Consider the following 27,776-nt stretch of genomic DNA (forward strand, 5'->3'; position numbering starts at 1 on the left):
AGGGTGTGGGGATATTGATCCGTTCTGCTGGTTTTCGATGAGGGTGTATGGGGATATTGATCCGTTCTGCTGGTTTTCGATGAGGGTGTATGGGGATATTGATCCGTTCTGCTGGTTTTCGATGAGGGTGTATGGGGATATTGATCCGTTCTGCTGGTTTTCGATGAGGGTGTGTGGGGATATTGATCCGTTCTGCTGGTTTTCGATGAGGGTGTATGGGGATATTGATCCGTTCTGCTGGTTTTCGATGAGGGTGTGTGGGGATATTGATCCGTTCTGCTGGTTTTTGATGAGGGTTTGGGAGGGTTACCGGTTCAGTCTACCGTTCACTGAGTCACTCCCTGCGGTGTTTGCAGCCTCCGGTCGCCTTAGGCCCCGGCCTCCGAGCTGTTCCCTCCCCAAAGGGCGGGGCCTCGAGCCAAGGCCGGACCTTCCCTTGATCGCAGCCGGGATGTGGGGCCTCGGTCGGTGGGTGTTGCTACCGGCATGGCTTCGGCCTGCCCGGGCGGCGATTCCTTGGGCTGCAGGCCGGGTGCGGGCCGCCGGAGGAACGGGACCGGCCGGCACCAAGGAGGCGGCTGCGGCGTTCGTGCTTCGGCAGAGGCAGAGTAAGGTAGGGGGGCTGGCTGGAGGATGGGGCCTCGTCCTGGGAGGGAGGAACCTACCGCATCCGTTCTCCCGCATCTCTCTCCTCATCCCCTCCCTCCTCATCCCCTCCCCTCTCTCCTCTGTGACCTGCCAGCCAGCCATTGGTATAAATTGCTGTTTTTGGCTTTACCACCGTCAAGGCAGTCCCTGAAAACCGAGGAGGACTTTTACCTCCGCCCCGAGGTGATTGATGAGGCCAGTGTGTGGACCCATACTCTGCAACTGATGGGACAAGAGATGTGGATGGTTCAATGCTGTGCTCCTTCTGGACACACCGACCTTCAATGGATGCCCCCCACCCCCCATGTCCTTTGCCACTTGAAGTGGTGATTAGCCAGAGATGCCCAAGAGTCTGTGAGGATGTTGTAATCTTTTTCATGGAGGCTTTGAGCATATTGTTAAGTCACCCCTTTGCTTGGTCATTTCTTCCCACTGGCAGCTCAGGGTGGAATGGAGCCTCACATGGACACTGGGACCCAGAGGAACAGACTATCTACTGGAGGAACTCAGCAGGTTGAACAACATCTGTGGTGGGGGCAGGAGAGTGGAATTGTCACCGTTTTTGAGACAAAACCCATCATCAGAGTAGAGGCTCTGTATTGGGATTCTGTTGATCATAAGTCTGTCCACTGGGTACTTTAAACATACAGTATGCTGCATAATGTTTCTTGGGGCCTCAATGCTGAGTTTGTTAGCCTGGGATGGACTCTGGTTGCTGCTTATCCTGCTAGTAGGCTTGGAAAATGTTGCAGAGATATCACTGGTTTTATCTTTCTATTGGCTTGAGGTACCTACTATCCACTGTCATTTGAGGAACATAGGAAGGCAGGGTTCACAGCTGTTTGGCAGACCATGACTTTTCTCCAAGGGCTGAGGTCTTAATCTTCAAATAGTGCTTTCCTCAGGCGGGCAAAATCTGCACTGAAACACTGAAGGCGTCATCAAAGTTTTCCATGCCTCTCAAATTTAGTTAATGAGTGTCTCTAACATGCTGCAGGGCTGATGTGAACTTAGTCCTTCAGATGATTTTCAGTCCAGTGGGTAGCTTGGAGGGGAGATGGGGCACTGCAGCAAGGAAGATTGAAAGATGCAGTGGGACAACGAGATGCATTTCTGCAGTTGGCCTGATGTGAAGATGATGCCTCACACTTCCTGACTGATGGAGTTTGAAAAAGTACGCATGTTGATAAGCTGCTTCCACTCTGCATTTGAAGAGATGAGTTCTGCACTACAGGGAACAGCTCTTCAGCCACTGGGAGCACCACAGCAATGACTTCCAGTCACAGCCTCTGTAATCACCATAATCAGACTTTCTTGAAGATGGTCACAATTATGGTGCCTCTGAGATTCCTCTGCCACATCCTCCTCTTCTCAGTTTTTCACTTGGTATATGGGATTTTAAAATTCTTGCCACATATGGTGGCAAGGCTGGAACAGATAATTACTGTGGGACAGTGTCAAGATTGGAGCTATGTTTGGGTTAATCATATCTGGTTGGATGTTTCTGTTCTCCAGGATTGTAGAACACAACTTCCCTGTAGGTGTATTATTAGCAGATCCTTCTGTAGGACCACTAATAGAACATTACACTTCCACCCACCTCTAGACTTTGTGTTTGTATTGTCACTTACAATTTTTGTGTACCCGCCATTTTACACCGAGTTACGCTTCATCCCGTCCACAAAATACCAGTCAATTAGCAGGATTGAACATATTCTCTAGGCCAATTTCCCTTACTTCATTAGGACTTCATTCCCTGCTTGTTACTGGATCCAGACAACCACTTGATGCACAGAAAGTCCATGGGCCGGCTGGTGGTAACTGGTGTTTGTTTAAGTAACTGCAACCTCAGCAAGACCAAGCAATTGATTGTGGACTCCTGAAAGGGAAAGTTGGGAGAACTCACACCAGTCCTCTTTGAAGTGTCAGCAATGGAAAACTTCAAGATCCATGGTGTCAACATCTTAGGGGAGCTGTCCTGGACCTAACGCATTGTTAAAATCATGAAGAAGGCATGCCAGTGTCTACTATACACAAAGTACACTGCAGATGCTGTGGTCAGATCAAGACGTACAAAAAAGCTGGATGAACTCAGCAGGTCGGGCAGCATCCGTTGAAAGAAGCAGTCAATGTTTCGGGTCGAGACCCTTCATCAGGACTCAGTCTATACTATATTAGGAGTTTGAGGTGATTTTGTAAAATAGGCTCTAGCAAGTTTCTGTATATGTACGGTGGAGACTGATTGCATTTCAGCCTGGTACGGAGACTTGATGCACAGCGTCACAGGAGGCTGCAGATTGTAAACTCAATCAATTCCATCACTGAGAACATCTTCAAAAGGTGGTGCTTCTATCATGAAGGGCCTTCACCATCCTGGACATGCCCTCTTCTCATTGCCCCCATCAGGGCAGAGGTACAGGAACCTGAGGACCCAAACTCAGCGTTTTAGGAACAGCTTCTTTCTCTCTGCCTTCACATTTCTGAACAGTCCATGAACCCCAGAACACAACCTTGTTATTCCCTTTTGCATAACTTGTTAATAATTGTAACTGGAAGTAATTTTGTTTCCCTTGCACTGTGCTGCTGGCACAAAACAACGGATTTCACAACAGTGATAAAACCTGACTCTGCTTGATGGTGAGCCAAGCGACCTGCTTCCATTCTGTATGACTATGGCAGAGTTCTCCCCTTGCACAAAGGCACAAGCTCCTTTGGCCTTCCATTAACAAGTAGCGAGGACTGGTTTAGTGAGTCATTTCGCCAGTTGTGTTCTCAATACTGATGAGGAATGCTGCCCGACCTGCTGAGTTCCTTCAGCATTTTGTGTGTGTTACTCTGAATTGCTGTCATCTGCAGAATCTCTTGAGATTATCATGTTCTTAATATTTTAAAAAAATATTTGCACAGTTTGTGTTTTTTTGCACTTTGGGTATTTGTCAGTCATTGTTTGATTTTTTAAATTTCTTGTATTTCCTAATTGTTCCTGTAAATGTCTATAAGAAAATGGATTGCTAGGTTGTTTATGGTGACATATATGTACTTTGATAATAAATTTACTTTGAACACCATGAGCACTTGCAGCTGGTATTCTGTTATTTATTACTATTTTTAATCTTCGTAGGTGCCTGGGAGTCCAACCTGGAAGCCCACTGAGTCCAGCCAGTCTCCGGAGGTAAGCAAGCTACAGCAGATTCTGAAAGTTGCTGAGAGCCAGTCATTGTGACTCTGCTACAGAATTGGCAGCGAGAACAAGTATTTTATTAGGTTGGTCCCATTGCTGCATTTCTGTAGTGGGGCTAGGATTGCGGCGATCGGATCCCTTTTTGAGGATGTGGGAGCTGGCTCGTAAACAGTGTGTCCATTGTTGATTGCACCATAGCAATCTCTGCCTGAAATTCATGTGCATGTAGTCTGGCCTTGGGCCTGTACAGTGGGCCTGGCCTTGGGTCTGTACTGACTGTACAACTGTACAACTCCCGAGTCCAGGGACACTCTGTCCTCATCACATTAGCTTGATATACGGAGTTTAAAGTGCTTCGTAATGTCTACAGAAAGTGGTGGATACAGCCCAGTCCATCACGGGAGAAGCCCTCCCCACCACTGAGCACATTTACAAGGAGCACTGCCTCAAGAAAGCAGAATCCATCATCAGGAACCCCCATCATCCAGGCCATGCACTCTTCCTGCTATCTCCATTGGGCAGGGGGTACAGAAGCCTCAAGTCCCACATTACCAGGTCCAGGAACAGTTATTACCCTACAATCATCAGGCTCTGAACCTGCATGGATAACCTCACTCACTTCAACTCTGAACTGATTCCACAACCTTTAGACTCACTTTCAGGGACTCTTTACAGCCCGTGTTCTCGGTGTTTTTTTTATTAACACACTGACTTATTTTGCACATTGGTTGGTTGTCAGTATTAATGTATAGTTTTTTTCATATAGTCTATTGTAGTTCTTTAATTTCCCGTTGATCCATCTCTAGGAGCTTATGGTGACGCATACATACTTTAACTGGTGGGAGATAGTGGGGGTTCTTGATCATCAGTCCAGGCTGTTCTCACTGTGCTACAGTCTGCTGAATTTGGGGTTGGGACATTACACTAATGAGCTCCATATCTTTTCCTGGAAAAACTATAGGTATCCATGGAGATGATCGACCACCTGGAGCGCCTGGCGCTTGTAGATTTTCGGAATCAGGAGGGTGTGCGAAGACTGGCAAGTGCCATACAATTTGCCAGCCAGCTGCATGTTGTCGACACTGAGGGTGTGGAGCCCATGTATTCAGTACTGGAGGATCGGTAACAGCTGTCTCTTAATATATGATTGTAAAGCAGTTATCCAATTGTGAATCTATAGACACAAATGCTTTAGAATAAGGATGCAACTTCTTGGTGATACTCAGCAGATCAAACAGAATATGCGGAAAGAGAATTGGTTAATCTTTCATGATTTGCAGGATGGTGGCATTGGTACAGTGTATGTTCTAGATTCTAGATTCATCCATTTAAGAGAGTGTTAAGGAGAAATCTTTCCACAGAGGATTATGCATCTTTGAATTGTCTACCCGAAAGAGCTGTGGAAGCTGAATCATAAAATTTATTCAACACTGAGACAGATTTTTGGAATATTGGGGAGTCACAGGTTATGGGGAACAAGCAGGCAAGTGGAACAGCAACCTAGATCTGAGCGGCGACCAAGATCAGAGCAACCTTGAATGGAGGCAGAAGCTAAAGCGGTTATGTAGTCTATTCCTATTTCTCCTGAGAAATCATCTTACCAGCAGCTTCTCGGGGCCAGTTTGGGATGACCGATGAACACAGACCTCAACAGAGATGCCCTATCCTGAGAGAAACTGCCTGCTCTTAAGCAGGGTGATCTTGGTATAGACTTCTTGCACTGTCTTTCATTAGAGTTGTGGAGAACTGTGAAAATACTCTTGAATTTGGATCTAGTGCTTTCCCGGCATACAGGTATATGATGAATAAGCTCTTCTTGGGCTTCCAGCCAGGCACAGATGTCGATTATAAGTGACGTTTTGAAGTGTCCATTCTAATTGATATCTGTACCTGTCTGGAAGCCCGAGAAGAGCTTATTCTTGAAGTTGTTTGATTTTGAAAGAGATGCTGGGGAATTTTGAACTATGCTGGAGAGAGTACAGAGGAGATTCGCCAGGATATTTGCCGAATTGGAGGACTTCAGTTATGGGGAGAGATTGGTTAGGCCGAGCTGGTTTTCCCTGATGCAGAGGAGGCTGAAAGCTGAGCTGACAGAGGTATATAAATTTATAAGATGCATATACAGAGCAGACAGAATTATAGGCAGCATGCTAGCATAACACTACAGTGACCTACGTTCAGTACTGTAGTGTATTTAACATTTCAGTAATATTTGATTAATATTGTAAATATATTGTTTGGTTGAGCATTCTTTGTTTACATAGCTCATTATGGGCTATATGTAAAAGTACTTGAAATGCCTACGTCATATGTGAGTGCCTCACTAAAGAAAAGAAACAAGTACACATGTATCCCTACTCCCGTGTTTTTCTTTTAATCGGCTCTAGAGTTATGAAATATAACAACTACCATCGCTGTCGGTAAGGACATTCTCTTGTGACCAAGTGGGTTTCCTCTGGGTGTAATTGGGCATTGCGAGCTTGTTGGGCTGGAAGGGCCTGTTAGAGTGCTGAACTAGGAACAGTCAGAATTGTTTCCTCCGTTGAAGGAATATCAAAAGAAGAATGTTCAGGTTTAAGGTGAGAGGAAGAAATGTTAAAGGGGATTTGAGTGGGGAAGATTTTGACACAGCGGCTGATATCTAGGCACATTGCCAGAGAAGGTAGTGTAATCAGATATGTTGGCATTGTTCGACAGATAACTGGAGTAGGCACGGTATAGCATACCAAACTGATGTAGGCAAATTGGTTTAGTGTGGGTGGTCAAGAAGGTGAGTATGGACGTGTGGGCTGAAGGGCCATTTCTCTGTACGACTATATTGCAGTCAAAAGAATTGTTGTGTATGTGATGAGCCTCATGACCTTTTAGAACTTTATTCATCAGCTAGAGAAGCTAAGAGGACACAGTCGGTTAGAAGCAAAATGGCATTTACTGTTGGTCCTGCCCAGCATCCCAGAACCTTTCTTTTAGAGGTACAGCACAGTAACAGGCCCTTCTGACTCAATGAGTCCACGCTGCCCATTTACATATTAACTTACTAACTCGTACGTCTTTGAGGAAATTGGAGCGCCTGGAGGAAACCCATGTGGTCACAGGGAGGACTTTCAAACTTACAGACTACAGTGGGAGTTGAACCCAGGTTGCTAGGACTGTAGTGTATTTGTCTGCACTAAAGATCTAATTGAGGTGCAAAGAAACAAGGAGTATTTCAATGACTCATTAATCCTAAAGCCTTCCTCTATTGCATCCAGGTAAATTTCTTGTAATTTGTTGTCTCTAATCCAACAGGCCGTTGCAGAGAATCTGCCAACCTTGGGTAGAGAGGAACCGATGTTGTTACAAATGCTTGGCAGATCAGACAGTATTTACAACAAGATTTAGTGCTTCAGGTCAATGATCATTTAACAATACTGAAAACAGTTTTAGATGTGATAGAGGTACAGAAAGAACTGTCTGAATCACATTTCAGCTTTGCAGACAAGGAGACTACATAAGTTTAGAATCAAATGCATTACAAGTTACTAAAAGTTTATAGGAAAAACATGATTATACAAACATATAAGCAATCAAATGAAAAGGCTGAAACTCCAGGGAAAACATTAAAAACAACAATCTGGATCCTAATCCACCGTGGGCGAGGCGGGGTTTTCATTCCTTGACATGTAGGAGAATGGGAGTGACCTTATAGGAATGTTTAAAATCATGACAGGATCATGATGGATTGTAGCAGTCTTTTCCCTAGGATAAGGGAGTTTAGAACTAGGGGGCATAGGTTTAGGTAAAAGGGAACTGAGGGGCAACTTTTTCACCCAGAGGATGGTGAGTATATGGAGTGAGTTGCCAGAGGAAGTAGTTGAGGCAGCTACAGTGGTATCATTTAAGAAGCACTTGGATAGATTCATAGCAGAGTGGGGTTTAGGGAAATATGGGCTTAGATTGGGTCTAATTGGGTGGGCACTATGATCAGCCAAACAACCCAAATCCATGCTCTATCGCTCTGACTCTAAGATGGATACTGAGCCAAATATAAGCTATCTAAAGATAACCAATTATATTATGTACATTTATTTATTTTCCCTTACATAGGCCTTTGTATCTGCGTGCAGATGAGGTCACAGATGGTTACTGTACAGAGGCGGTCTTGAGCAATGCAAGGCAAGTTGTAGAGGAATACTTCGTGGCACCTCCAGGTAAATGGCCATAGTTGATGATTTTTGCAATCAATCTTCATGAATGTTCAGATTTTCAGTATGTTCCCTAGTTATAAAATGGAAATGGACAGGCTACCAAATTTTCATTCATGGAAAATAATCCCCATTGTATATTTCCCGATGCAAGATCTGCACTTACCATCGTTGGCCAAAGAGCTTCTATTTACCACCTGGGACTCCAAAAAATTTTGTGGAGCAGGTACCAGACATAACATGATTCTGATTTCACCAAGTCTTCAGACATGGGCACTTAGAAGGAGTTGTTATTCATGAGTTGAACTAGAAGTCAGAATTGTGAATGTTGTTGATTTTGTTGCATGTTCCACCCTATAGACACTTTTTCAAGAACTCTACAATTCAGTATTATTTTTAAAATTTATTATTTATATGATCTTATTCCCTTTTACACACTTGATATTTGTCAGTCTTTGTTAAGTATAGTTTTTCATAAATAGAAGCATGGACACTAAACGATTGACAAAGGAACTACCCCAACTATACTCCAGATTAATTTGTTGCTAACCTTGCATTATGTTATTTCCAAGTGATTTTTTGTATTTTTTAAATCCCTGCACAAATAGAAATGAGACCCAATTTTCTCTGTGTGTTTAATCAAATGTCCCACATGATTACTTCAGAATGAAATCAAAGCATGATCTTCAGCAGATGTGACCTTTCTGAATGTAATCCTGTTTCTATTTTTAGTCTTAAAAGAGAATAAGAGCTCTGCAATACCTCAGTTGTCATTGTTCATGGTGAATTTTAGTAATACGAATACACTAGGTCTCCAATCCAAGTTCTTCAGGACTGGACTGCACTTGAACATCAGATATGTTTGGGTAATAGATATCAATGAATATCATGAAGACCTTAGAGAGGCTTGTTCTAGAGCAGCTCGGCCTGTGGTTAGGCCACACTTAGACCCCTTCCAGTTCGCCTATCTGCCCCGACTAGGAGTTGAGGATGCCATCGTCTTTCCTGCTGAATTGTGTCTACGCCCACCTGGACAAGCCGGCAAGCACTGTGAGGGTCATGTTTTTTGACTTCTCCAGTGCGTTCAACACCATCCGCCCTGCTCTGCTGGGTGAGAAGTTGACAGTGATGCAGGTGAATGCTTCCCTGGTGTCATGGATTACCTGACTGGCAGACCACAGTACGTGCGCTTGCAACACTGTGTCAGACAGAGTGGTCATCAGCACTGGGGCTCCACAGGGGATTGTCCTGTCTCCCTTTCTCTTCACCATCTACACCTCAGACTTCAACTACAACACAGAGTCTTGCCATCTTCAAAAGTTTTCTGATGACTCTGCCATAGTTGGATGCATCACCAAAGGAGATGAGGCAGAGTACAGGGTTATGGTGGAAAACTTTGTCACATGGTGTGAGCAGAATCATCTGCAGCTTAATGTAAAAACGACTAAGGAGCTGGTGGTGGACCTGAGGAAGGCTAAGGCACCGGTGACCCGTTTCCATCCAAGGGGTCAGTGTGGACACGGTGGAGGATTACAAATACCTGGGGATACGAATTGACAATAAACTGGACTGGTCAAAGAACACTGAGGCTGTCTATAAGAAAGGTCAGAGCCGTCTCTACTTCCTGAGGAGACTGAGGTCCTTTAACATCTGCCGGACGATGCTGAGGATGTTCTACGAGTCTGTGGTGGCCAGTGCTATCATGTTTGCTGTTGTGTGCTGGGGCAGCAGGCTGAGGGTAGCAGACACCAACAGAATCAACAAACTCATTTGTAAGGCCAGTGATGTTGTGGGGGTGGAACTGGACTCTCTGACGGTGGTGTTGGAAAAGAGGATGCTGTCCAAGTTGAATGTCTCCCATCCACTCCATAATGTACTGGTTAGGCACAGGAGTACATTCAGCCAGAGACTCATTCCATCGAGATGCAACACTGAGCATCATAGGAAGTCATTCCTGCCTGTGGCCATCAAACTTTACAACTCCTCCCTCGGAGTGTCAGACACCCTGAGTCAATAGGCTGGTCCTGAACTTATTTCCACTAGGCATAATTTACTTATTATTATTTATTTATTTGTGGTTTTATATTGCTATATTTCTACACCATTCTTGGTTGGTGCGACTGTAACGAAACCCAATTTCCCTCGGGATCAATAAAGTCTGTCTGTCAGTCTTGACAATCTAAGATTTTTGTATACCTAGTGCAATTTTAACATGTTATTTTTAAATAAAATGTCTTTATGTAGCCAAGTAGTGTATCAAAGAAAATCAAAATCATTATGTACTTGCCCAGATACATGGCATCAATAGACTGCAGAAACTTTTCCATTTTGAAAATCTTGAATATGACATTTTTTGACTGGAAGACTTTGAATGTGACAAGCAACCTGTTTGACCTTAATTTTTTTGGCCAAACCAGAACCTGCCTTGATGAAGGGCAGGACCCTGGCTGATTTTTTTTCCCCCTTTCATATAAGCCAGTTGTAGATCTCTTGTTCTAACCTCTGCCACTCCTAGAGGCTGTAAACATCATTTAAACATGCTGTAGTAATGCCACTCTGAATGTACTTGTTGATTTATTCTGTAAAATTGTTTCAGGTATTTTGGGCCACAAGTTAACCTCAAAATGTCACACCATTAGGCAGATTTACTTAATTAAACAATCAAGAGTCAACCTGGATCAGCTTGGGTAGGCAATCCTGTTGAATTTATTTTTTTGTTGAGCAAATGACTAAATACATCAAGGGCAGTGCAGTTCATGTGGTTTATATGGACGTCATTAAGGCCTTTAACAAGATCCTACGTGGAAATCTCCTATAAAAGATTAGAGTCCATGGGATCCAAGGAAGTTGGCAAATTAGAAACAATTGCCTTTGTACTAGGAGAAAGGAGGTGATAGCAGACAATTGCTTTTGTCACTGGAAACCTGTAGCCAAGTGTGCAAAACAGGCATTGGTGCTGCGACCCTTGCTATTTGTTATATACATTAACTTAACATTTGAATGTAAAGATACTGTGGAAATTTTGGTATGGCAAGGGTTAAAATCCAGGCAAGAAAGGTCTTTGACAAGCATATCTTCCCTCTGCACAGCAGGAGCCTGCAGCCATTTGGGATTCAGAGACAAGATAAGGATGTAAGCCACACACTTCAACTGAGGGACAATTACTCTATTAATTACAAAGTATCATCAGTTGTTATCTTGTAGTTTCTATTGACTTTTAATACCTGTATAGTGGTGATTGAATTCGCAAATAAGGAATTTGAACATATACAATGTTATCTATTGGTCGATATCTGTAACTAATCAATTCTGCATAAAAATGGCATTTCTCCATTCAGACTTGAGAATGGTGTGTTTTCAGAGTCCTGTTAATCAATGACGACAGTATGATTCAGTAATTTTCCAGTTTACATGAAAATTAGTGGTGTTCTGGATAATGAACGTAGCTTTAGCTACAGAACAATATTAAAAATATGCTAATTTTGATCAGTGTGAGCTGATGCATTTTAGGGGAGTTTATTAAAGGAGGGTAGGAGTACAAGTCCAAAAATCTTTTAAGGTGCCAGTACAGTAGATAAGGTAGTGAATAGCATGCAGGATGCTTGGATTGATTAACATGGACATAAAATGCTTCCACCCAGGATGGATATGATTACGCTGGAGAGGGTGCAGAGGAAATTCACCAGGACTTTGCCTCAGACAGAATATATGCTAAACGTTTCCTTTTGAACAGAGACTAGATGTGAACTTGATGCAGATATACAACCTTATGAGAATTCTGAGCACTTGAATTGTCAAGGCATAGGAGGCAGTGGGCCAAGAGCTGCTAGTAAATATAGGTGCTGATAGTTGGAATAATGTCCAGAAAACAACCTCTCCCTCAACGTCGCAAAGACAAAGGAGGTGGTTGTGGGCTACAGGAGGAATGGAGACAGGCTAACCCCAATAGACATCAATGGATCTGGGGTTGAGAGGGTGTATAGCTAAAAGTCCCTCTGCATAAACATCACCGAGGATCCCACATGGTCTGTACATACCGGCTGTGTGGTGAAAAAAAGCACAACAGTGCCTCTCTCATACAGTTGTAGAACTCCCAAATTCTAAGAACTTTCTACAGGGGTATGATTGAGAGCATCCTGACTGGCTGCATCACTGCCTGGGATGGGAACTGTACTTCCCTCAATCGCAGGTCTCTGCAGAGAGTGGTGCGGACAGCCCAACACATCCGGAGATGAGAACTTCCCACTATTGAGGACATTTACAAAGACAGGTGTGTAAAAAGGGCCTGAAGGATCATTGGGGACCTGAGTCACCCAACCACAAACTATTCCTGCTGCTACCATCTGGGAAATAGTATCACAGCATGGTACCAAAGCCAGGACCAACAGGCTTTGGAACAGCTTCTTCCACCAGGCCATCAGACTGATTAATTCATGCTGTTGCTACTGTAGTTCTGTTATTTTGACTATTCTGTTGTACATAATATAAATTACTGTAATTGCACATTTGAACGAAGATGTAACGTAGAGATTTTTACTGGTGTATTTGAAGGATACAAGTAATAAAGTCAATTCAATTCATGGCAGAACAAAGGACCTGTTTGTGCTGTATACTCTATTTTCATTGACACCCTAATTTTAATGCAAGTTGACAGTGGGAATCTGTCATCTTTTGTAAGATATTTATCTGCAAAAATCTATGAATAGTTAATATTAAATCCACACCTAAATTGTTAATTGTTCAAATAATTGTTAATTATTTGAAGTTAATATTACCAGAAATACAAATGCTAGAAGCAAATTGCTGGTGATTCTGTAAATATATAAAGTTAACAATTGCCAAAGTTGGGGTGAGTTACAATAATGGTCTATTTCATCAGATTGTACTAGTGTAGTAAAGCCAGAGCTCTTGCTCAATGAGCAATCTGATGGAAAATACACGTGCTAAGCTGCGAATTCATCCCCACTGACAACAGAAAATTCCATGGGGCCCAAGAATCATAACGGAGCTGCTATCTTCAATGATTTTACAAGGGAAAGTTGCTGGGAAGTGCCTAGAGGTAGTGAAATGACTTTTTTGAGCAATATGTACACGCGTGTATTATCAGGATTGCATTTTGCGTAATATAAATAAACATCTTTTAATTTCAGGCAATATTCCACTTCCACGGAAAGAGGAGAGAGATGACGGTCTTTAATATTCCAAATGGCAAACATGGACTTGCTGCTTTATGGGAGATACTGAATTCAAAGCGAACATTTCATTTCAGCAATCCACTAAAGACTGAAGTACAACAAAACTTTCATTTGAAAGTAAGGACAGTGCCATCATTTTTGAAATTTATTGAAGTATATTTCTCTTGTGGAAATGTAATTTGCTATGTCGTGGAGAGTTTACTAAGACAAATGCAGAAAAGAAACAGCTCGTTCATAGCATTCCTGACTGATCAAGCAAGCTATAATATCACAACTTTGAGCAGGATCTAGATGCACACTAACACAGTATGGATGGAACACTCTGCAATTACACGTTTATTTCTGAGATCTAAATAAGGCCAGACAGTGTTCCTCAGTAAAATGAAAGATCGTGTGGCTTTTTTTTTCAAATGCTGTATCAGACCTGCAGTAACAATCATTTCATTCTCCTTTACACCCTTAAATATGAAAGAATGGAAATAAACTACCTTGAATCTTTCGAAGAATCACCATCCAGGACTGCACAGAACTTCCGACTTGCAAACAGGCTTAAACAACCAGATTACCCTTCATTAATTTAAAATATTATCTAGAAGTCAGCACTGCTCATTGCTGGACTACTGCCACTGTAATGATGTTGAGAAGATGCAGCGAGTGGCCAGAGGTGCTGTCTAATATTAAACAGGCAAGCATCTGTATCAACAGCAATATCCTCTATAACCTGAATATGGGCAACGTCTTCCTTTTTAACATTCACTTTCAACATAAACAAAGTTAATATTATTTTCAGTACATTTGAGTTTGATATATCAGAACTGTATTTGAGGACAAAAGGCTCAGAAATAAGCACACCAATTCCCTGCTATTTTTTATTTAATAAAAAGGGAAGTGTATAAGTTAGCTGAAGCCAGTAAAGATCAACAGTCAATAATAAAAAGGAAAAAAACAAGTTTATTCAAAGCATTGCATGAAATATAGAACCGAAGGAAAAACTAACCGCCAGTGATGGAATGTAGATTTTAAAAAATTTGACTACCAAGTCCTCATCTATATTGGGGGGAGCTTCTGCTTTGATAGGGAGAATAACGACCTCTAGAAAGGGACCTTGATCTTGATCTCCCATAACTAGAACTTCTGGGTTTGTCAGCGCGAACTCGAATATAAGCAGTTTCTCCCTGGAAAAGAATTGAAGGTGATTAGTAGCAGAAGCCAAACTTGTTGGGAAAGATTGGACTGCAACATTCAGAACTCGTGCTTCAATAATACAGTACACTAGGCAGGAGGAATTTAACACAGGTACTCCAGGTAATCTATCAACCAAACATCTCCAGGACCTTTCTTGGAATTCCAATTGATATTTAAGAGGATAATGTTCTGTCTACTGCCCAAAAGAGTTAGGTAAACAGTTTGGGTGTCTTAATATGGGTTCCTACTAAATATATGCTATTTTACAAACTGTCTGCCCCCACTTCAGCAATACAACAGAATCTCAAAAAGGGCACAGAGTGGCTGATGATGGAAGTTGGTTGGTTTCTCCTTGCTGTATCCATTAGGATTTTTGAGAGTTTAATAGCGAGGCTTGTTATTGACAGAGTGGTTCTTAATTTGCTTCTAGCTGCAATGTACCTAACCTGGGAGTACTTTATGCAAATATTTAATATCTGAAGGAAATACATTCCTATCACTTAGTAAAAATAAACTCTACAAGGTCCCAAATTGTTTAGCTCATAATCCCAATGCATTAACTGGCAAACAGACCAAAGTGCATCTACTGGAGTGGCAGCAGAGTTACAATTAGACTGCATGTTTCCCCCACCTCTGCTTTTTAATCAATTGGGTTTTTTTGCAATATTTGAATGAACAATAAGAAAAAGATGCTGCCGTCATGTAAGCATAGGTGATTCTGGCCATAATCCATACACAAAATATACAATAGGAATTACAGAAAGGGGAACAATTTTGGGAAGAAAATACATAACATATTCTATATAAATTAACAATGAAAGATCTCGATATTTTATGCTGAAACTAAACCAAGATGTTAGCAAACACGAATTACTGAAATAGCAGGAGAATATATTTTACAGGCTTTCCAAGTCTAAAACCATTAAGACTGAGCCGAGCCAAACTAAAGCACGTGCCTAGTCCACATGATTGATTTGAAAAGATATAAGCAGAGGCACAGTTTAGTTAAAGTTAACATAGGTACTTACAGACTCGAGAAATTATACAGGGAAAAATCAGAAAACAACTATTTTGGATTTGCCTTCATGGATGAATTGAAAACCTGCTTGACATAGTGGAAACTACAGGTCTAAAGTGAATGGAATTGTCACCAAAATTAGCATTGGTGAAAAATTAGTATTGATGAAACTGTTGGGTGTTTTTAGGGTTTCAAATGTTGCTGTCTTTCAAAGCTCCATAGGTTAGAAGGTAACAAATGTAACCCCAACATTTAAGAATGGACACAGAGAGAGGGAGACCAGAGACAGAATGAACATGTGGAACTATAGACCAATAGTCCTGACATCAGTATTGGGAAATGCTAGAATTTATTGAGCAGTATTAAGAAAATAATATCAGGACTGGACAGTCAACATGGATTTATAAAAGGATAATTATGTTTAACAAATCTGAGAGAGATTCTGAAGACAAAACTACTGGAGTAGATAAGTGAAAACCATAATGTATTTATAAACATTTAGTAGATACATTCAGTACATTTTTGATAAGGTTTTGCATAAAAGATTAAAAATTCAAACTTGATATTGTAGATTGATGGTTAACTGAAAGAAAATAGCATGAATAAATGGGCTATTTTCTAGTTGTGAAGCAGTGATTAATGGGACAAAGCTGAGATCTGTGCTGAGGATTTAGCTGTTCATTTGGATCAGTGTAATACAACCCACCCACCTTTACTGAAGATACAAAGTTTGGATGGTTCTGAGGGAGTTGTAGAGAATATAGACGCACCAAATGTATGAGCATGGACTTGACAGATAGAATACAAGTGTAGAAAATAAAGTTATCCACTTTGCTAGAATAAAAGAAACCTGAGAAGAGTTTGTTAGTATATATTTCCTTCAAATGGTGTTTAAAAGATGCTAATATTCATAGGCCTGAGTGTTCTTATACAGAGCCTTGAAGAAGTATTCAGCTCATAATCCTTTGTTCAATGAGTATTACTACCAGGGATTTTGATCAATTTAACTGAAAATTTTTATTTGCAAATCACGTGCTTTTTAAAAAACAGTAGTACAGCCCAAAAATCAGGGAACATTGTAAAGCATGTAAAACTAAAAATTCAAAATCTGAAATGTCAGTTTAAAAGCATTCATCACCTCTCGCAGCTATTATAACCAGTAGTCTTTTTGATCAGTCCATTGGCTTTGCACAATGTAATGGAACAAAATTTTCCCATTCCTCCTTGCAAAATGGCTCAAGCTGTGCCAGTTAGTTGAGGAGTGGCGATGGACAGCAATCTTGAGGTCTTGTCAGAGATGTTCGATCAGGTTAAGGAGAAGACTCTGAATGAGCCACTCAATAGCAACTCCATGGTTGCTCTGGAAATGTGCTTTGGGTCGTTGTCCTGCTGAAAGACAAACTTCCTCCAAAGTTTAAGCATTCTGACACGAGGCTAGCACGTTTTTATCCAGGATCTCTCAGTATTTAAAAGCATCCCCATAGCATGATACTACCTCCACCATACTTTACAATGGGGATGGTGTTACCTGGCTTTTGTGCAGTATTAGATTTACACCACGCATACTGCTTAGTGTTGAGGCCAATAAGTTCCACTTTGGTCTCATCTGATATACATATTCATTGAAAACAGCTGATCCTCCAATTTTCTACATCAAGAAATTGGGGTGAGTTGGTGATTACAAAGGGGAAGAGTACTTTTTCAGCCTCAAATTTAGACTTCCAATTTTTACTAAATTGTTGACAGGTTTTGAAATTTGTTTTGTAGACTAGCTCAAAAAATTCTACTTTAATACATTTTAAATTTAGAAATTGAGACAGTAGAATGTGAAAATAGTGGGGGCTGAATTTTTTCCAAGGCACTGTATATGAATCACTGAAAGTAACATTTTAGGTACCACAAACAATTTGGAATGTCAGCCTTTAATGCAAGAGAGTGTCTTGTTATACCACTCCAATTATTTGGACCCGAGTGAGACCATATTTGGAATATTATGTATAGGATCTGTTCTCTGTCAGTACAAAAATATACATGACAGAATGAGTGTCATTCACCAGATTGATTCCTGGATGGGTCCTTTGCTCTATAAGAGATTAAAAAGAATACTTTATAGGGATTAGAGAAGAACAAGAAGCCATCTTATTGAAACATAGAAAATTCTCACAAGACTTGACAGGGTACAGGAATGAATGATGTAATAATAATGAATGAAACATAGAACCTGGGGTCACAGACTCAAACTAGGGGGTTGGCAATCAGACAGCGGCAAATCTTTGGAATGCTCTGACCAAGTGGGTCGTGGAGTATTAATATAGTGAGAATCCAGAGGTGGGAGATAGTGCAGCAACATGAGACCAAATTTTAAAATAAGTCAAGACCTTAGTGAATAGTGCAGCAAGAATGGTCTATTCTTACCTCTGTTCTTGAGCCAGTTTAGTGTTACAGGTATTGTTAGTGTCTCATCCAAAATAAATACTAATCAAATTAGACTGAGACAGTCACCAGTTTTAAATTGTTGCCATCGTGCACACTTGGGTTCTAAACAATTTTGAGAGTGACCTCAGCTAAATTCCATGAGAGCAAATGTTATTCCGTATCTCAAATTCTGAGGTAGTGATTTGTGAATTCACATAACCCACATTATGTAAACCAATGAACATCATGGATCAAATCTGATCAAAATAGGACTCAGCAACAGGACTGGCAGTAAACAGCATCACTAATACCCATATCTTGTAAATTTTTTTAAAGCACACCCGAAATTAATACAAACCAACTAACCTGATGAGAACGGAACTTTGTATCGTCAAGCTTCCTTACTGCATAATCCACATCTTCTTTACGGAGGAATTCCACCACTCCAGCACCTTCTCCCAAAACATCTGCATAGCAAACATCACCAGCTTCTCGCATGTGATCCTTCAAATCCTGCCAGCTGCCAGAGGGTGGTAGCCCTACACAGAAAAAGATGGAAGTGTTAAATTCTGATAAATGAATTGGGATGTACTGAATGTGCAAGCCCTAATGATTTTTAATTCAGAATACTATAAAAATGAAGAAATAACTAAAGGGAAGTGAGTGTTTATGTAATCACGACTTTTCCAAAGTTAACAGGAAAAATACACAATAAAGAGGATATTTAATCTTTCTTATATGTTGTTGTGGTACTTGACTATCTCCTATACTAGCATGTGTGCATTAATTTGCAGAATTTATTCTCCAGTCACATTAGGAGTGAATACTCAAGCAACAAATCTAACCGCATTTTAAATGCTGGTTAAGAAAAGGGTTCACGTGGGTTTATTTTCACCCAAAGAAAGTATATTTGAAATATACAGGCCAAGTCCTGTGATCTTTTCATATTGTATTAATCACTTTCCAAGTGCCTGAAGTTCCAGGATAGTGAAGATGCCAGATGTGGTTTCAGCTGTTCTCAGTTTCCCTTCCCCAGAACTTATAATTCATTTCCAGATGTTTCATTTTTAACATGTCAGCTCGTTCCACAAGTGAGACAGACCCAAGTATACAATTTGTTCAGCTTTGAGAGTAACGGCTACAGACCATTAAAATAGCAAATCAACGTGGAAAAACTTATCAATGTCCAGCATAATTAAGCAACATCTCTGAAGTATCAATCCAGACGTAATGTCCTTTATCGTAACATTTTCTTCAGTGTTATTGAAACAAATGGACCTCACATTCTTCTTCTCTTCATTAAGATTGAAGCATCTGTCCAAGGTTAATCAGTCATCAGAATTAAATTTAGGGGCAAAAACAGCAACCCAAAAGGGACTGGACAGCACAAAGTTGAAAAAAAGATCGTCTTTTCCCCTATGTGTTGATTGACACAATATAAAACATTTTGTTTTTACATCAAGGAATCAGTGGTACCTTGAAATGAATCATATCAAAATATAACAAGTGTTGTTACAATTGATTTCAGAACCCTTGGACTAGAGGAGAGAAAATTATCAGGATTTCCCACTTGAGAGATATTCATTAAAATGCTGGAAGTGGACAATGGATGAGGACTTTGTCACTATGGCCTTCAGAGGGTAAAACAGGTTGCTGGCTGGGCTCATCTCAAATTGAAAGGCTTTTTTAAAAAAAAAGATACTTAAGATTCCTGTGGTATCACAGTCTTGCAAGTAACCAATGTCTAGAGGGTGGAGGAAACAACTGGCAAGAGAGATTTTTAAAAGACTTTCTATTCTTTTTTTTTAATGAATAATTTTCATGCATGATTTTTAAACTAGAATTACCGTGGCAGTGCACTGACGATTCCAAAGGATGGCAGAAATAATGCACTTGCTACCCTGTGTGTTTGTAGTTCTGTAGCAGAATAAGAATGTATAAATCTCCACAGGAAGCCTCTTGTGCCAATGATCTTCATCCACAAACATATGAAGTTGCTTGATACCAGCTGTGTCCAAATCTTTGTGTCCAAACTTAATTCCTGGTGCACACAGGGTTCCATGCAGTCCAATATAAAGGCTAAATGGGCGTTGCAGTTAATTTGCTGGATTAACAGATGTTGATATTTTCATTGATGGTTTATCAACAAGTAGCCCATTCCAAGCCTCCCAGATCATAAAAATCATACAAAACATACTAGAGTGAAAAGAAAAAAAGTTTGCTAAGGTTGTTGGTCAGCATACGGAAATTCCAGCTTTAAAAGGACACTCTACACTAATCGGTTTTCCAATTCTATTCAGCTCTTTAGAAGAAAAACATTGGCTCTTAAACATGAAATGGAAAACAAAAACGCACCGGAGACAATGACCCTGAAATCTGATCTGCGGGCTGGTGGTCCTGGTCTTCCTCTAGATCCACCGCCGATTCCGCCAATTCCTCGGCCTCTCTGGAACTCCACGCGTAAGCGATAGACTCCATAATCATACCCATTTCTTCCATAGACTGCGTCTTGTGCATCTCTGCCAATGCAAGGGGGGAGGAAGAAGTTAAGCCACAGTTTTCCATCTATTTGGTAATTTCTTCCTTATGTGCAATGCAACGAAAGATCCAGCCATTGGTGACATCAACAGGAGTTCTATAATTGGTTTATTTATTTCAGATGTTTCATAGGCCGCCCAGCTGAGATGCTTATGGATGGTCCTGTTGGCTGTGCTGTTCCACAGGCTGCAAAAAGTAAACAAGCAAATGAACACGAAACCTAAGTTGTAGCTCAATCATGAGAGAATTTGTAAATTTATCAAATAATTAGGCCTGTGATGGGAGGAGCTTCTTCTGTGTTTGAGAACTTACGACAATCATTCCAGCACGCAGAAACAGTACACAGTTGAGTTTTCTATAGTAATAGAACTACACCAGATAAACAATATGGAGGCTATACAAGCACTAAAAAAGCACCATAATACTTTTCATATTATATCCAATTTAACAGCTGAAATGTGCGATTATGAATCTGACTTTCAGACTGTGTCCAGGCAAATTATTTTGAACTGCATTAAAAACAAAGTAAGGCACTGCTAGAAAAGTTACAGGGGTAGGCATGTTGCTGAATGGACAATTGAGAATACATTAAGGAGTTGGGAAGTAAAAGCCAATAAATCTTGATTTATTATTACAGCTGAGAATCACAACTTTCCCATATATAATTAAGGTGAACAAATACAACATCTTCATTATATACTTTAATTTTATTTATTTTGATACAAACCAGTAACAGGCCCTTCCAGCCCTACAAGCCTGTGCCCCCCAAATTACACCCATGTGACCAATTAACCTACTAACCTATATACCTTTGGAACATGAGAGGAAAACAGAGCACCAGAAGGAATCCCAAGCAAAATCCTTACAAACAGGGCAGGAACTGAACACAGGTCGCTGGCACTATGAATATTACACATACCACTACACTACTGTGCCGTCCCCAATATTTGTTGTTCAAGGCAGTCTTACAAATGGATCTAAATAAGCTTGGGCGGAAAAGTCACTTGGCACAGTATAATCATAGTTTACAATCTGCTTTGTCCTCAACAAGACCTGAATAAATTAATGTCACCAGACTAACTTAGATACACCTCATCTGTTAAGCTAATGCACTCTTTAAAGATGTAAACAAATTATTAACATATCAAATTGAAAACATGTTCTAAAGTGCATGGCAGGTTACACAGCATCTGATGAAAAAATACAAGTTAATATTCAGTTTTGAATTTGTCTTCTCTTTTTGAATACTGGCCAATTTGCTATTTCTACATTTTAGTCAGGTTTGGATTGCCAGTTCATGCTAACAGTTCGCTGATCAACATTTCAGCAAAAACACCAGATGAAGATTTAACGAGTACACAGCCTAGCCTGTTCCATGACAACAACCATCATAAAGATCATTTTAACATAGCAATCTACTAACTGATGAAAAATAATTTTTATGGTTCACAATCTACCAAATAAATAGCAGGATAATTTGTATTTAACACTTTTTCAGCCAACCAGAATTTCTAATCAACCTCAATGCAGTCCTTTGGTCCTGAATGTTGACTTATTGTCTGTACTATCTATTGAAAGCAGTATGCACCTTGTACCTCACAGAAGCAGTCATGATTTGTGTGCTAATTCCATGAGGGAGGATGTCACCAACTAAATATCCATGAGGGGGCATCACTGCCCAGCCAGATCATAATTTTCCAGCAACTATTGCTGGAAATTTTGCACAACTTTATACAATTAAGGCTTAAACGTTTTATTTTTTAAAACCATTTATAAAAGCAGTTGCAGAACATACCAATAGAATTGAATTAATATTTTCATTGATTTTTCTTCCAATAATTTGATTTAGAGATATAGCACTAGCCCATACCTCTCTGGAATGTAGGAGGAAATAAGACTGAGTCATTTGGTCTCCTCCGCCTATCAGCCATTCAACAATATCACTGCCAACCCCATATCCTGTAATATCCAAAAACTTTGAATCTGTTTAGAGTGTAAGCTTCCACAGCCTTTTTAGAAACAAAACTCCAAAGATTCTTCAGCCTCTGTAAGGAACCTTAATATGACTTCACATTTTCCAATATTAGATTCCATCTGCCATGTCCTCACTTATTCACTTGACGTATCTATAATCCCCATCTGCATTTTCTTCAAAACCCATACTGCCAGCCATATCATCGGGAAAAGAAAATGCATTACACTTGATCTTCCCATTCAAATCATTGAGCTGGATTGGGAAAAGCTCAAATATTACAGATCATTATGCCACCCCACTGGGCCTATCTTTTTCATTGTTTTATCTCTCAACCAATCCCCATTCCACATCAGATAATTACTCCCAATCCCACATGCTCCAAATTTTGATGACTTTGTGTGACACCTTAATTATTGGTGGTAGGGAAATCAAATTCAAAGTAAAACTTATTAGCAGAGTACATATATGTCACCACATACAACTCTTGTGATTCTTTTTTCCTGTGGGCATACTCAGCAAATCTATAGAATAGTAACTATAAATAAAATCAATGAAAGAGCAAGGGGACAGAAGACAACAATGTGCAAATGCAAATACAAATAAGTAGCAATAGAGCATGAAAGAAGATTAAAAAGTTCTTATAGTGAGATCACTGGTTGTGGGAACATCTCAATGGATTGAGTGTAGTTATCCCCTTTTGTTCAAGAGCTGGATGTTTGAGAAATAGTAACCGTTCTTGAACCCGGTGGTGTGAGACCTGAGGCACTTGCACCTTCTACCTGATGGCAGCTGCGAGGAAAGAGCATGGCCTGGGTGGAGAGGACCTTCGATGATGGATGCTGCTTCGCTACAAGAGAATTTCGTCTAGATGCGCTCAATGTTTGGGAAGGCTTTACTCGTGATATACTGGACCAAATCCAATACCTTTAGTAGGATGTTCTGCTCAAAAGGCATTGGTGTTCCCATACAGGCTGTAATGTAGCCAGTCAATACACTTTTCACTACACAGCTATAGAAGTTTGTAAAGGTTTTTGTTGTCATGCCGAATCGCCACAATCTCTGAAGGAAGTAGAAGTACTGTCATGCTTTCTTTGCAATTACATTTATATGATGGGTCGGGACAGGTCTTCTGAGATAGTGACATCCAGGAATTTAAAGTTACGGAACCTCTCCACCGCTGCTGAGGACTGGCTCACAGAGCACTGGTTTCTCTCCCCCGAAGTCTACAATCAGTTTTCTGGTCTTGCTGACATTCAGTGGGATATTGTTGTCATGACACCACTCAGCCGAATTTTCAATCTCCCTCCTTTGTGCAGATTCATCACCACCTTTGATAAAAGCCCACACAGTGGAGTCATCAGCAAACTTCAGTGAGGTGTTGGAGCTGTACTTAGCCACACAGTCATGGGTGTAAGAAGTGACTTGAAGAATATTATGTCATTCAGCAATGATGAGGCCCAGCACCTGAGCGATAAAGACAAAGCTAAAACATTCAATGCCATGTTCATTCAGAAGTGCCAAATAGATGGCTTTCTCATCATCACAAAGCCAATCTCTCACCAACATGATTAAATCCACAAATTAACTCCAAATGGCAGGGTGACTGGCTGTGACAAACACTAAGGAACCAGGCAACATCCCACAGCTGCAATACCAAAGATTTGCATTCCAGTACCAGTTACACTTCTAGCCAAATAATTTCAGTATTTACAATACTGGGTTCTACACCACAATAAGAAAATTGATCCACAATTGTCACACCCTTGCACCAAGCATGGATGCCAGATCTGAATTCCACAGTGATTACTCTTGACATCAAGGCAGCATTTGATCAAACACGACGTCAAGGTATCCAAGTAAAACAGATCAATAAGCAAAGGGAGAGTATGCCATACCTCACAAAAAGGATGATGGTGATTGGACGTCAGTCATCTGGCTACCACCTTAACACCAGTGTCCCGAGGCCCAACTGCTGGGCCTAGAAAACAATGGTATCCTTTTATCAAAAGATTAAGAGCGGCGACTTAGTTGATGATTATTCAATATTCAATTCCTTTCACAACTACACAGCAAATGAAGTCTTGTACTGATGCTTGTACCCATTAAAAACACATTTCTACCAAACATATATTTGAGCCACAAATTCAATTCTTGAATCATTTCAGCCCCATCCAATTTGCATGTAGAGCATTACAGCACAATACAGGCTCATTGCCCCATGATGTGCCAAACTTTTAACTGACTCCCAAGATCGATCTAAACCTCCAATCCACACAAGCCCTCCATTTTTCTTTCTTTACTTTCGTTACTTTGAGAGGTCAAATTTAAGAAGAAAGTACACAGTTGATGGCAAGACTCTTAATAACATTTATGGACCCCAAGATTCCTCTGCACAACTCCACAGTTACCTGAAAATGCCAAGCAAGTAGACTGGGTAATAAAGGAGGTATATGGTATGCTTTCTTTATTGGTCAGAGCACTGAGTATGTGGTTAAGGAAGTCATTTTGCAGTTTTAAAAATAGTTTGGTCACACTTGAAGTACAGTGTGAAACTCTGGTCACCTCAGTAAAGGAGAATATGGAGGCTTGGGAAAGGATTCAGGTTGCCTGGATTAGAGGGTATGAGCTGTAAGAAGAGGTTTAACAAACTTGGGTTGTTTCTCCATAGAGTCAGAAGAGACCTGGAAGAAGTTCAAAAAGTTATGAAAAAGTACAGATATTATTATTTCTTTCATTTCGTATTTGCATAGTCTGTTGTCTTTTGCACACTGGTTGAACGTCCAAGTTGGTGCAGTCTTTCATTGATTCTGTTATTATTCTAAGGATTTATTGAGTATGCCCGCAAGAAATATAAGTCTCAGGGTTGTATATGGTGACACATGTGATAATAGATTTACTTAATAGAGCAAACTAAACAGAAATGCAAATTTGGACAATTTGAAAAATGGATTCAATATTGAACTTCTTTTGTGCTGCAAACTCTTAAGACAGATGTTCTAACTCTGCTTTAGATTTGATGAAATCTGAAAACACAGCCAGTTGAAAAGGCAGGGAATTACACCAGCTCTGAACAACTCAAAACCAACAACCTTACCTGAGTTAGAAGCTCCACTGCAGAAGTTTATATCATGCACAAAGATAATAATCTACAACAGTTCTTGGGAAATTTTGTATCCTCAAATTTATAAGAAACAGGTGTAATTTACATGTTCAAACATTCAGATGAATCAAGGACATTTGAAGAGTAAGGCAGACCTTCAATGCCATAGCTATTCACCTCCCTAGAAAAATAACTAGCAAGTCTCATTATGACTACTTCTGTGATTACATATCATATAATATGTACTGCACGTATGCACAACTACACATGAAGCACCTTACAAGTTTGGGAGATATCAGAAAAGCCACTTAATTGCAAGGTTTTAGTTACGATTTGGTCACAAGGGCAGTTCACATTTCATTTTGCAGATTTTAGCATCCAGCAGAACAGAACTGAGGTCTGCGTTAAGCTAAGACAAAGTTCCCCAAAGGGTCAACAAGAATATTTATTGCCCAGCACACATCTGAATCAGTGCTATCTCGAAAGTTAAGAAATCAATTTGAATGAGCGCTACAATGACCAAAACCATCTGGGCAGGACCCACCAGGCTTATTTTTAACTTGGTGTCTGCCTACCCTACACCATCAGTTCAGATTTTTTGAGAATAATCAAGATTGTCTCTGCAGAGAAGACCATAAGGATCACAAACTAGTTTCGAAGGTTGTTGAAGACTTCAGGAATGATTCTGAGACTATTGAGGGAAAGAGTAAAGGAGAAGTGGTTAGATGCTAATTCTCCCATCCAGGTAAAGAGCTTTCTTTCACTGCATACTCTAGAAGCAAATCACTGTCTACTCCAATGGGAAGAAACCCCAGGCTCATTCTAATTTCAAAACTCAATTCAAGTGAAAACTGGATAGATTTTGCAGCACTTAAGATATTTTGAAGTTATGCTAATAAAATATAAATCAGCACAAGTCTTTAATTTAAAACACAAAACATAAATGTTCATATCCGTGTTAGTATTTTTCAACTGACATGTTTAGAGCTTGAATTAAAAATGTGGAATGAATAAACGAAATGGGAAAATTTTAAATCTTGATATATAATTAGATAGAATGAATCTGATTCAATTGAGATTTTTGGAAGATAGGGATGAAAAGATGGATGAGGCGTGATCGTCTGAAATTAAAGGTGGGGAAAATCAGATAAAAAGATTTAACCAAATTTGAAATGCATACACGGAGAACATAAACAAGTTTGATCAGGGACTGAGAATTTAGGATGTTCCTATCTGTTTGGATGGTCAGCAGGCCAGGCAGCATCTATGGAAAAAGAGTACAGTCCACGTTTGGAGTCGAGATCTGTCCTAATGAAGGGTCTGGACCCTAAACCTGGATTGTACTCTTTTCTGTAGATACTGCCTATCCAGCTGAGTTCCTCCAGCACTGAGAGTGTATTGCTTGGATTTCCAGCATCTGCAGATTTTCCCTTGTTTGTTTGGATAGTGATGGCATTGAGAAGGGAAAGTGTGAATGACACAGGCTTTGGTTCTGGACTGGGGGTGTAATTGAGAGACCCTGCGAAGGAAGAAGACAATAGCCTAGTTTCGGGAGCGGGGAAAGACAAGACACAAGAAGGGTTCTCAAATGGTGGAGGGTGAGGCTGGGAGAGGGAGCCCTGTTCAGGGAGGGAGAGAGGCAGTAAGGGGTCGGATTCGGGAGCCGGACGAGGCAGTGGGGGAAACCAGCCCGGTTAGGGGCGAGAAGCCCATGACTGAATGTTGGAACAGTGGCTTTTTGTTCCGCAGGGTCTTTCTCTGATCTGATGTATGAGGCCTGCGTGGCTCCGCTGTTTACCTGGGGTCCTCGAACTCCACAAAGGCGAAAGGCGGGGAGCCGCGCTTGTTCTTCAGGTCGATATCCCGGATTTTTCCGTATTTATAGAAGATATCCTCGATGTCCCGGATCCGCACGTCGGTCGGAAGGTTCCCAACGTAGATACGGTTCTCGCCGCCGGATGGGCCTCCCCATCGGTAGCCGCCCGACATTTTCCCCTCAGAATAAGATCCCTGCAATGAAAGAAGGTAAAGTGAGCAACAGCTGAACACCCTCCCCCCGTGCAGCCACGCCGGTCTGGGCCAGGCCCCGCCGACTCACCGGTCTCGCCAGAAATCGGCCCCGCCACGCCGGCTCGGGCCACCACAGCAGCCCGCCGACGGAGACTCACCCGAAGGTCGACGGTCACTACGTACCCGGCTTTTCCACGCTTCTGGTTCCGAGCAGGCCGCAGCTCAAACCGATGCCGACCTTGCTTCCCGCCGCTTCTTGTTCGGCGGCCGGCCGCACGGGGGCGGTGTGGCCTCGGCAGCGGGTTAACCCGAGCGGCGCCGCTCGGA

The 27,776-nt window shown here is 41.0% G+C and overlaps 2 protein-coding genes across 5 annotated transcripts; one reads left to right on the forward strand and one right to left on the reverse strand.

The window, feature by feature from the left end:
* Positions 1 to 37: 37 nt before the first annotated feature.
* On the forward strand, positions 38 to 18,559 carry gatc (glutamyl-tRNA amidotransferase subunit C). The gene is made up of 5 exons (XM_073066929.1): positions 38 to 613; positions 3,770 to 3,820; positions 4,791 to 4,951; positions 7,916 to 8,019; positions 13,164 to 18,559. Exons 1-5 carry the CDS (start codon positions 38 to 40, stop codon positions 13,208 to 13,210), a joined length of 939 nt encoding a protein of 312 aa, XP_072923030.1. The 3' UTR covers positions 13,211 to 18,559.
* LOC140738253 (serine/arginine-rich splicing factor 1A-like) lies at positions 14,140 to 27,776 on the reverse strand. 4 transcript variants are annotated; one of them, XM_073065406.1, is made up of 5 exons: positions 27,633 to 27,775; positions 27,238 to 27,449; positions 20,182 to 20,345; positions 18,193 to 18,365; positions 14,140 to 14,383 (listed from the first exon to the last, which is right to left on the reverse strand). In XM_073065406.1, exons 2-5 carry the CDS (start codon positions 27,426 to 27,428, stop codon positions 14,252 to 14,254), a joined length of 660 nt encoding a protein of 219 aa, XP_072921507.1. In that variant the 5' UTR covers positions 27,429 to 27,449; positions 27,633 to 27,775; the 3' UTR covers positions 14,140 to 14,251. The 4 variants fall into 4 exon arrangements, with proteins under 4 accessions (XP_072921507.1, XP_072921509.1, XP_072921508.1 ...); XM_073065408.1 differs by having other exon boundaries at positions 27,608 to 27,726; XM_073065407.1 differs by having other exon boundaries at positions 27,538 to 27,641.

The sequence above is a fragment of the Hemitrygon akajei genome, chromosome 14 (genome assembly GCF_048418815.1).
Source record: "Hemitrygon akajei chromosome 14, sHemAka1.3, whole genome shotgun sequence".
NCBI lineage: Eukaryota > Metazoa > Chordata > Chondrichthyes > Myliobatiformes > Dasyatidae > Hemitrygon > Hemitrygon akajei.

Bases quoted from the DNA above. Each gene is read 5' to 3' on its own strand.
- gatc (XM_073066929.1), top strand. From the start codon at position 38: ATGAGGGTGTATGGGGATATTGATCCGTTCTGCTGGTTTTCGATGAGG. The intron at 3,821-4,790 runs GTAAGCAAGCTA...GAAAAACTATAG, and splicing joins AGTCCAGCCAGTCTCCGGAG to GTATCCATGGAGATGATCGA. The intron at 4,952-7,915 runs GTAACAGCTGTC...TCCCTTACATAG, and splicing joins TATTCAGTACTGGAGGATCG to GCCTTTGTATCTGCGTGCAG.
- LOC140738253 (XM_073065406.1), bottom strand. From the start codon at position 27,428: ATGTCGGGCGGCTACCGATGGGGAGGCCCATCCGGCGGCGAGAACCGT. The intron at 18,366-20,181 runs GTGCGTTTTTGT...TTTTCTGTGTAG, and splicing joins TTTCAGGGTCATTGTCTCCG to GGCTACCACCCTCTGGCAGC. The intron at 14,384-18,192 runs GTTAGTTGGTTT...ATTCTTTTCCAG, and splicing joins CAAAGTTCCGTTCTCATCAG to GGAGAAACTGCTTATATTCG.